Raw genomic sequence first — 10,063 nt, 5'->3', positions numbered from 1 at the left:
AAAAGTTGGAGGGTCCTATGTGGTTTAGTTAATTTTTGGTGGAAGATTAGTTATTTATGGTAGTTTTATTTTATTATTATTTAAGTTTCCTAATTCTAGTCTAGGTATGTTTCTTGGGCATCAAGGTTGTTTAGTATAAATAGGGGTTATATGTTTAGGGTTTATGTACGTTCAATCTTAATCAAAGTATTCTTTCTTGTTAAATTTTTGTTGATTATATTGAAGAAGGCCTGATTTCCAACAATTGGTATCAGAGCGGATCATCAATTTAGAAGACTTGTTATTATCAATCAGAATGTACCCCAATTGAAGGTTCAATTGAGTATTTTACGACATCGGGAGATGGAGTAAAAACATCTACAAATTAATTCAAAACGGCGAATTATAATATGAGGTTTGAATTGGTTTTAGTTTGAAGTAATTATTGTCCAGTTAATAAATTAAGGACAAGAGAGTTTTTATTGGGATTTTAAAAGTGAACGTCATCAAAAGAAAAGTATTTTATTGAGTCTGTTATTTTACGAACACATAAAAAAATGAAAGTCAAGTTTATTTTTTGATTTTTTTAATATAACAAAGGTTTGGTTTTTTAAGAGAGTATGGATAAGTCGAGTAATCAGGCGTTGGTAACCGTTAAAGATAACAATACTATGTTTCTTCAATGTCCGGTGTTATCTTCAACAAACTATACAGTGTGGAGTGTGGGCTCTGAGGATGCGGGTTGTTTTCAATGTTCACAGGGTGTGGGAACAAATCGAACCGGGTACAGGTGTAGATGCCAAGAAGAATAATATTGCAATCGCTCTCATGTTTCAAGCTATACCGGAAGAGCAGATTTTGCAAGTTGGAAATCTAAAAACAGCAAAGGAGATGTGGGATATTCTAAAAACCCGCCATTTGGGTGCAGATCGGATCAGAGAGGCAAGACTGCAAACCTTACTGGCAGAGTTTGAAAATTTGAAGATAAAGGATCAAAGTGCCATAGATGAGTTTGCTAATAAGTTGTCAGGGTATGCCTCTAGAGCCGCCTCACTTGGCTCAGTTATAGAAGAAACCAAGTTAGTTAAGAAGTTTCTAAACGGATTGCCGAAGCGGTTCATTCATATGGTGGCTTCAATAGAATAGGTGGTGGATTGAAGACCATCGGCTATGATGATATCGTGGGCCGGCTTAAAGCATATAAAGAAAGGATCAAGGATGAAAAGGAGACTCAATCCGGTAATCTAAACCAACTTTTGTCTTTAAAATCGGATGGAAAAGCGAAGGAAAAGGAGCACATATGTGAGCATTGTGGTTGTGGAAACTCGAATCGAGAAGATCTTGGATGAGGCTGAGGTAGATGTCGGGGGTTCGGTAGAGACCGAGGGGATGGTCAAGTACAACCGGACAAGAACCACGTCAGGTGTTACAAATGCAATGAGTTCGGGCATTACATATCGGAGTGTCCAATGTGGGAGAAAAAGGAAGAGGTGAACTTGACCCGATATGAGGATGATGGACCAGCTCTAATGTGAAGAAAGTGATTGACAAAATTAGGAGGGGGGTGATTAATTATTAATGGTGGTTTTATTTTATTATTATTTAGGTTTCCTAATTCTAGTCTATGTATGTTTCTTAGGCATCAAGGTTGTTTAGTATAAATAGGAGTTATATGTTTAGGGTTTATTTACCTTCAATCTTAATCATAGTATTCTTTCTTGTTAAATATTTTGTTGATTATATTTAAGAAGGCCTGATTTCCAAGATTGTTAAGTGGCTTTAACTAATGATTATTATTATAAAATTATGATATAAGTTAACGGTTTGTATATGACGAATCAAATATTTTCACAATTAATGGTAAATTTATTATGTCACATATGGTTAAAAGAAGAAATTAGTAATATTAAAATAAGATTATTTAAGTTAATATTTTCTACTTTATAAAATATTTATTTATCTAAGGTCATAAAGGGTATTGGACAGGGAAAAGCGACGAAATACATGAAATATGGTTGTGACACGTGTCTTGTATTAATGTATAATTATGTAGTAGATAGATAATTTATAGTTTGTTGTTCGTGTTTTCCTTTTAACAGTTTTATTTAAGCTACAGTAAGTAAGATCTGATATTGTCAATTGCCTTAAGCCCATAACACCCTTTTCATCATAAATATTCACTCATGTGTTCTTTTGAGGATTAATAGCATATGGACTTGGAACTGTACACCTGCTGTGATTTGCAGGCCGGTTGTTGAGATATACAAAGGGATTATCCAAAAAGGAAGGTTTACAACAAGAACACTATTTAAAGCCAAAGGCATTACAAAGCAAAGACACATACACAACCATATCTGTTATCTTCGAACAAAACAGTGTTCTTTATTTTATTATAATTTATTTGCGTCTTTAAACAACCAATACATCCCCATATTTCCTCACTGCACCCTGCAAAAAGAAATAAAAAAGTCACAATATGTAAAATATAAACCGGTAGATGTGCCATATACAAACTAAATAAAAAGAAGAGTTAACTCTCATTTTCGTCCTTGTGATTTGTTCAATTATGTCAATCTAGGCGAAATTTCAAATTTGTAACATTTCAGCCATGAAATTCTTGAAACATGTCAGTTCCGTGCAAAAAACCTTGAAATTTGACATGGACCGGCATAATTTGGACAAACCACAAGGACGAAAAAGGAAGTTAACTCTATCAATTATGGATGGAAGTGACAAATTTAAAAAATGTGTGGGACGGAAATGCTATAAATTTAAAATTTGGCCTGACCTAGAGACGAAGTTTAAATTTAAAAAAAAAAGGTATAAATGGCAGTTTCAAAAATGTGTGGGATGGAAATGGTATAAATTGAAAATTTGGCCTGAACTAGAGACGAACATGGCAGTTATCTCTAAAAGAAGTTTAAATTTAAAAAAATGTATAAATGGCAGTTTCAAAAATGTCTGGGACGGAAATGATATAAATTTAAAATTTGGCCTGAAACAGAGACGAAAATAGCAGTTATCTCTAAAAAGAAGTTTAAATAGAACCACATAATATTTAAAGTTTGAACATACTTGGAGCAATCAGTGCGAGTGCCTGGGCTGATCTTGTAAGGGATGTGTTAATGCACTTTAGGTGATAAGTGCATGTCACCCATTCTATAGGGTCATTATTGTACATATAGTGAAATTTAGTCCCAACTTTATCCTTGGACATTTTGTCCAAGTTTTAGGATAGCTTTTTGTCTGAGTTTTGTTTTGGACAAAAGTCTGAATTTTGGTTAGTTGTTTGTCCGGGCTTTCTAGTTTGTCTTGAAAGTCCGGGTTTTGCCTTGTATTTATACCTTTATATGGAATAGACAAGGTGGTGATTCTGTGTGAAATTATGTGCACCTAACCCTAATCATTGTGTGTGTTTTGTCTGGCGGCTGCTTTGTGTGAGTGACGTCATTCATCTTCCTCATCAAGAATACTCAGTGTATTCTTGATTTCTCTCACAAATCTTTGCATACTAGTGTTTCATCTGCAGTGGTTAATCATCAGGTGGATTCCGCACACCTGTTGGTGGCTTTAGCTGAGTGAGATCTTGGATTAGGAGGCCTGACAAGTGGTATCAGAGCAGTGTGCTCATACTACTGTAGGTGTTTCTTAGTTTGAAGGTTTTTGTGAGAAAGTTCAATCCTTTATAGGGTTTAGTGAGTGTTTAGTGAGTTTTTGTGTTTTATTCATGATTCTTCTCTCATCTCTAGTGATTTGATGATGGATTTTGAGTAGTTTGGTGATTTTTAGTGTTGTTCTTCATCTGGGTTTTACAGGGGTTTTAGTTCTTGTTCATACAATGTTGAAAGTTGAAAAAGATTCCTGAGTTTGATCTTTGGAAGATTTGTCCGTAGTTTAAATTCTGTGTTTGTATCTCTGGGGTATTGTTGAACCAGTGTGAAGTCACATTGGGAAGATAGTCCGGAGATTGGTTCTTCTGAGTTTTGAGAACTCTTGCCTGTTCTGAGTTTCAAATCTCCATGTCCGATTTTTAAACTCCTTATATAGTCCGAATTTTTCTCTAGTGTGTCCGAGTTCTTTAGCTTCTCATTTAGGTCCGAGTCTCTAGTTTCTCTTAAGTCCGATTTTTTTTTTGTTGTTTTGTTTGAGTCTGAGTTTAGTTAAAGTCCGAATTTTATAGAACTTTTTAGTTAGTCCAAATTTCAATAGTCTGTGTTTTGGTTTCATATTTGGTTTTAATGTTAACAGTCCGAGTTTCCAATAGTCTGAGTTTCGGTCGATTAAATGTTCTGAGTTTCAAAATAGCCTGAGTTTCCAATAGTATGAGTTTTGGTTTTAATTGTTCTGAGTTTCCAATAGTCTGAGTTTTGGTTTCTAATAGTCTGAGTTTTTTTTTGTTCCTTGTGTCCGAGTTTAGCACTTCTTTGTGTCTTGTGTCCGAATTTTAGATCATTTTATTAGAAGATCCCTAAGTCTGAGTTTGTCTCTAAAACTTTTACCAGGTCCGAGTTTTAGCCTGTGCTTTTTGTCTAAGTTTCCTTTGTTTCCTTGAGTCCGAGTTTTTCCTTGTGTTCATTGGATCCGAGTTTAAGTAACCCTTACTTGTTCCGAGTTTAAAAGAAGCTTAGGAATTATGTTGTTCCGACTTTTATGTAAGCCTTCACTCTGTTCCGAGTTTTAAAGAGAGTTTTGAAGTCATATGTTATTCTGAGTTTTTTTAAACATTCCAAGCTTTGAGTTTTTTTCCGAGTTTTAGTAACATTGTTCTAAGTTTCTTCATGATCCGAGTTTTAATCGTTCAGTTCCGAGTTTTAAACAGTTATGCATAGTCAACAGTCCGAGCTTTATAGATGTTCCGAGAGTTATAATATGGATGTTCCAAGTGTACAGATGTTCCGAGTTTTACAGCTGTTCTGAGTTTTGCAAAGTTCCGAGTTTTAAAAAAAAAAAAATCGGATAAGGGAATCTCTTAACATGTCTGAGTTTTTGCATGTCTGAGTTTTGCAAAGTTCCACGTTTTTTAAAAGTCGGATAAGCGAATCTCTTAACTTGTCTGAGTTTTACATGTCTGAGTTTTGCAATATTCCGAGTTTAATTCTCTTTAACATGTCTGAGTTTAATTCTCTTGTTTTGCATGTCTGACTGGTTACAAAGTTCCGAGTTTAATTCTCTTAACATGTCTGAGTTTTACAACGTTCATGATTCCAACTCCATAGTCCGAGTTTTGCAAATCTGTGCATTGTTCATTGTTCTGAGTTTTTATCTCACTTTTAATGTTCTGAGGTTTTATCCGACCTATCAGTTCCGAGTTTTCAACATTCCGAGGATTGAACTCAGTGTGTGATGTCCGAGTTTTTGAACACCATCAGCAGTATTCTGTTCCGAGTTTTAAACACAGTCTGATTTCACAGTCAGCTTTTGAGGTCCGACCTTTAAATCTGGTTTCGTGCTTCCGGGTTTCTTCAGAGTTTCCTCTATTTCCTTGCTTGTTTCGAATTCCTTGTACTCTAAGTACTGCTCAATGATTTGATCCGAGGTTTCAAGAGCTTTTGGGTTTTACGAGTTCCGAATTTTCTAGAATACCGGGTTACCTGGGTACCGGATTTTTAACTAAGTTTAGAAGCTTGTGTAGTTCGGAAGCTTCGAGTTGTGCATGTTCCGAGTTTTTCTAGTTATTTCGGGTTACCTGGGGTACCGGATAACTAACTAAGAGTCAAAATTATTTGTAGTTTGGAAACTTGAAGTCGGTTTCAGATTATCGAAAAGTTTTATGGTACTTATGTTGTCCGCATCAAGTGAGGAGGTGAAGAGAATACGACTTGCTTGGATTTTTGTATTGTTTACAAAGAAAAAGAGAGAGTTAAAATTTTGAAAGTCCTGTTTTCTTTGTAAACCAAAAGCTCGTGATGCTACATCGAAACAAGTTCATGTTTACTATCTTTGAGATTAACTTAGTGATAATCTTACCGGTGGCGAAGTGTTTAAAACATGAAGCAAGTTAGAGCTCGTGTATGATTGAGTTTTGTCAAGTTTGTTCAAGGTTCAATCAAGTTTTGACGTGATGAAGCAAATTGTTCGTTTGGCAAGTAGTTGAAGGTCATGCCTTTATCGTATGCCGGTTAGAGTAGAGAAGATTAGTCTTCTTGGTACCTCTTCCAAGTTGGTGACTGATCGGATTCTCGAAATAGGGGTTCTTACATTGAGGGGGAGATCAGAGACGAAAGTCATTGGGTAATTGTTGGATTTGTGAAGATACGAGATTGGATCTTGAAGATTCGAGATGAAATGATCTCAGACACTCAGTTGAAGACCTTGATCAAGATGGTGGATGTACTTTTACAAAGTTATGTTTGTTATTAACTTATCGAACTGAGCTTCATGTCTTTGTGAAGTTTGAAGTGTTCAAGGTTGGGCATTGGAAATCCAATGTTTCTTTCTGCTACCGGTTAGGTTTGAAGATTAATGTATCGAGCGATATTCCTACATGTGGTTGTAGGTCGGTTCGCGTTAATTTGATTCGGGAGTAGTTTGAGGGGGAGGATCTACAGTATTTGATGTTGGATTCTTCGGGTTTCTCAAAGCGGCCTTAAGTGATCTTCAGCAAGTCTTTAATTAGAAGGGTTGAAGATCGTTGTGCGCTACCTAAAAGATCAAGTCTCAGCTAAAGTTGAAAGCATGCATGATATCATCAGTCAAGGGGGGAGTCTGTAAGTGCAGTATCCGGTGATTGAAGATTATAGATGCCACACAGAACGGATGCAACAGTTAAGGGGGAAACTGTAAGTGCAGTTCCTGCCGGGTAACTGTCGCTTATCAGTTCTGTGTCAACCAAAGCAGAAGTCCTGCCGGGTAACTGTCGCTTATCAGTTCCGGACGACTTTCTAGTGTTTCAGATTATTGTATTGTTTTGTATCCCGGACAATGCGTTTTGTCCGGGTTTAGTCCCTAGCCTATATATATGTGTGTATTGTGTAGATTAGGGCAACTCTTGAAGCTTTGTGCACCTCTCCCAACTTGTTCATTCTCCTGGTGTGAATTCTAGAGAGAGAGAGAGACATGTGTTAGTGAGAGAAAGCTAGGGTTTAGATCTTTGTGAGAGAAAGCTAGGGTTTCCTCTCTGCCACCGCGACCTAGTACTTTCACCGACTTGCCAGCACCGGAGACACGACAAGCAGGTCCGAAGGTCGCTTTCGGTCCGAGTCCGCCGACAGCACGATCGAAGAAAAGATCTCTGCGTCCTCCAGTGATACCATCTTCAGGTCCTAGGTCATCCAGTGCACAGCCGTCTGGCTCAAGACCTCCTGCTCCTAGATCTTCTACAGTTTCTGCTTCGGGACCATCAGGTTCAGGTCAAGGGCAAAACTTTCAGGACTTTGTTCGTGGCAAGTTTCAGGATGGAGCCAAGGTCATGGTTCAACACAAGAATCAAATCTCTAGGCAGCAGAAAGAAATTGCTTTCTTGAAGAAAAGGGATGTAGAGCGAGACCAGCAGATAGCTCATCTTTTTCGTCTAACCAAGGATCAGAGTGTTCAGTTGGGTAAGTTCATAACTCAAGATGCCTCGACGTCTGCCCGACAACAGACCTTGGTTAGTACTACGGATCGGCTTCTCGGGATTATGACAGCTCTCGTATCACTCCTTGCTGCTCAGGGGGAGATTTCGGCTTCGGATTTTCAGGTTCAGGCTAAATGCAAGATGGATGAACTAAAGAAAATCAGAGACGATCTTGACAAGGACAAGGATCCCAACACGTCGAAGTAGGGGGAGCAGTAAAGGAGCGCACGTGCTCCTGAAGCTGCAACCTCGGCTCATGTTGAGGGGGAGTCCTCGGGTGCAGCTGCAGGGGAAGATAAAGGCCCTGTAGATTCTGATACATGTGCCCTATCTGATTCTGAGTTAGATCTTGCTGCAGATTTGGTCTTAGGAGCTGGTGAAGTGGTCGAGGAAATGGTTGAAGATTGGCGAACCGATGATGACCTGGCCGGTAAGTTCAATTTCATTGAGACTGCGAAAGGAAAGAGGATTGAGTACGAGTCCTTATCGGTCAACAGTGATGTTATCAGAGGCTTTGTGTTTGGCTGTGAAATGCCCGAAGAAATCTTTAACCCGATTCGAATTCCCGAAGAAGTCAGTGTGGCAGCTCACAAATGGTTTAGAAATCTTCCAGATGAAACTCAAAGGAAGAGGTATTCATCCACAAAAGGTGAGTACTCGGGCCAGATTCGAAGTTGGGATTTCGATGAGCAGCACGGCCTGGTAATGATCAAAAGGACCGATGGAGTACAGTACTTCAGGCCAAGGGCCAAATATCTTCAGACTCTTCCAGCTCGTGATCTCTATCACATTGCTCAGCTCGATCTCAACAACCATACAAATGTTGCTAGTATCAGAGGATTGATTCCTCATCTCGTTGCTGAGAGTCGAGAAAGTAAATGGAAGATGTTCAAGCCAGCTGTTGGTCGAGGAGTTAAGTACTTAAACAAGTTCACCGGTAAAGAAGAATGGAAGATGGTTTACCCTCCAGCGAGTTGCCTTCGTAAAACTCCTATGCGAAAGTTTGATCTCGATAAATTCGACAACATAGGTTATTGGTATCTCAATAGCAAGACTGGGGAAGCCGTAATTACCGAAAAGACAGTGACGGTTGAGATTGCTAAGATTCTGGAAGCCGTAATTACTGAAGAAGCTTCGGCGCCTGCCTCTAAAATACAATGAAGAAGATCGTGTTCTAGCGGACCAGTTCATCAAGGTGGTTCAGTTCTGTGTGAAGAACAAGGTCTGGGTAGAAGCAGCTTCTCGAAGAGAGTATGAAGATCTCAAGACCAATGAAGACCATGCACTGATAAGGGGGAGTTTGTTAATGAACTTTAGGTGATAAGTGCATGTCTCCCATTCTATAGGGTCTTTATTGTACATATAGTGAAATTTAGTCCCAACTTTATCCTTTGACATTTTGTCCAAGTTTTAGGATAGCTTTTTGTTTGAGTTTTGTTTTGGACAAAAGTCTGAGTTTTGGTTAGTTGTTTGCCCGGGCTTTCTAGTTTGTCTTGAAAGTCCGGGTTTTGCCTTCTATTTATACCTTTATGTGGAATAGACAAGGTGGCGATTCTGTGTGAAATTATGTGCACCTAACCCTAATCATTGTGTGTGTTTTGTCTGGCGACTGCTTTGTGTGAGTGACGCCATTCATCTTCCTCATCAAGAATACTCAGTGTATTCTTGATTTCTCTCACAAATCTTTGCATATTAGTGTTTCATCTGCAGTGGTTAATCATCAGGTGGATTCCGCACACCTGTTGGTGGCTTTAGGTGTGTGAGATCTTGGATTAGGAGGCCTTACAGGATGTTGACACCACACTTGCCCGGGAGGCTGGCTGCATTGCCTGAATTGATGCCGGAGATGGAAGAGTAAGCACTCTTTAAGCAACCACATGCAGCTTGGCGATCAGGGGTTGTTTTTGCAGCGCTATTGAGTGATTTTACCCCACTGCAGCATGCCGGTGGCACAACACCACCTTTGGTTAAGTAGCCAATGCATGGTGCTAAGCTGCTGGATACCTGACCGCAGCTAAGAGCCTCGGCATAGGGTGCTGCCACCACCATGCAAGTCACTACTGCACATAAAACCATCATTGCCATCTTTGCCATTTTTAAAGTACTCTAGTTGAATATGTAGGAAACAGTTGCTTTGTTGTGTATGTTAGTAAGGTTGTTGGTGCTAGAACATGTTGTCCAAGGAGGGAGGTCGGTTTGGAACTTGGTAGTTGGAAGTTGGTTTTTACATTATTGATCTTCACCAAGTGTAAGCTTAAGGTTACTCTATTGATCTTATCATAATAATGGAGTGCGATTTTAATTAGAGTGCCAACAAACTAACTATGCCAACACCGACAATGTTTGAAATTTTGATCAACAATTTAAATTCGGCTCAATTCTCTATATATTAAAATAAGGCAATAGCCATGCATAGATATTATAGCGTCCACACTGGAAGATGAAATATATATCTTGTACTAGAAAAATTCTAAGTCAGTATCTTAACTCCTTAAGTGTCTTTGCACAAGGACATATTTTTGGGTTTTA

The 10,063-nt window shown here is 38.6% G+C and overlaps 1 protein-coding gene across 1 annotated transcript; it reads right to left on the bottom strand.

Annotated features, from left to right (window-relative positions):
* Positions 1 to 2,388: 2,388 nt before the first annotated feature.
* On the bottom strand, positions 2,389 to 9,704 carry LOC110902020 (non-specific lipid-transfer protein). Its single transcript, XM_022148763.2, has 3 exons — positions 9,326 to 9,704; positions 2,982 to 3,098; positions 2,389 to 2,427 (listed from the first exon to the last, which is right to left on the bottom strand). Exons 1-3 carry the CDS (start codon positions 9,626 to 9,628, stop codon positions 2,389 to 2,391), a joined length of 459 nt encoding a protein of 152 aa, XP_022004455.1. The 5' UTR covers positions 9,629 to 9,704.
* Between the last annotated feature and the right edge of the window lie 359 nt (positions 9,705 to 10,063).

The sequence above is a fragment of the Helianthus annuus genome, chromosome 13, assembly GCF_002127325.2.
Source record: "Helianthus annuus cultivar XRQ/B chromosome 13, HanXRQr2.0-SUNRISE, whole genome shotgun sequence".
Taxonomy (NCBI): Eukaryota; Viridiplantae; Streptophyta; class Magnoliopsida; order Asterales; family Asteraceae; genus Helianthus; species Helianthus annuus.
The sequence above is the reverse complement of the archived record's forward strand: the minus strand, read 5'-3'. Positions and strand labels throughout refer to the sequence as shown.

Bases quoted from the DNA above. Each gene is read 5' to 3' on its own strand.
- LOC110902020 (XM_022148763.2), bottom strand. From the start codon at position 9,628: ATGGCAAAGATGGCAATGATGGTTTTATGTGCAGTAGTGACTTGCATG. The intron at 3,099-9,325 runs ATCCTGTAAGGC...GTGCATTAACAC, and splicing joins CGGGCAAGTGTGGTGTCAAC to ATCCCTTACAAGATCAGCCC. The intron at 2,428-2,981 runs GTTTCAGGCCAA...TTCTTTTTGCAG, and splicing joins TAACTGCTATTTTCGTCTCT to GGTGCAGTGAGGAAATATGG.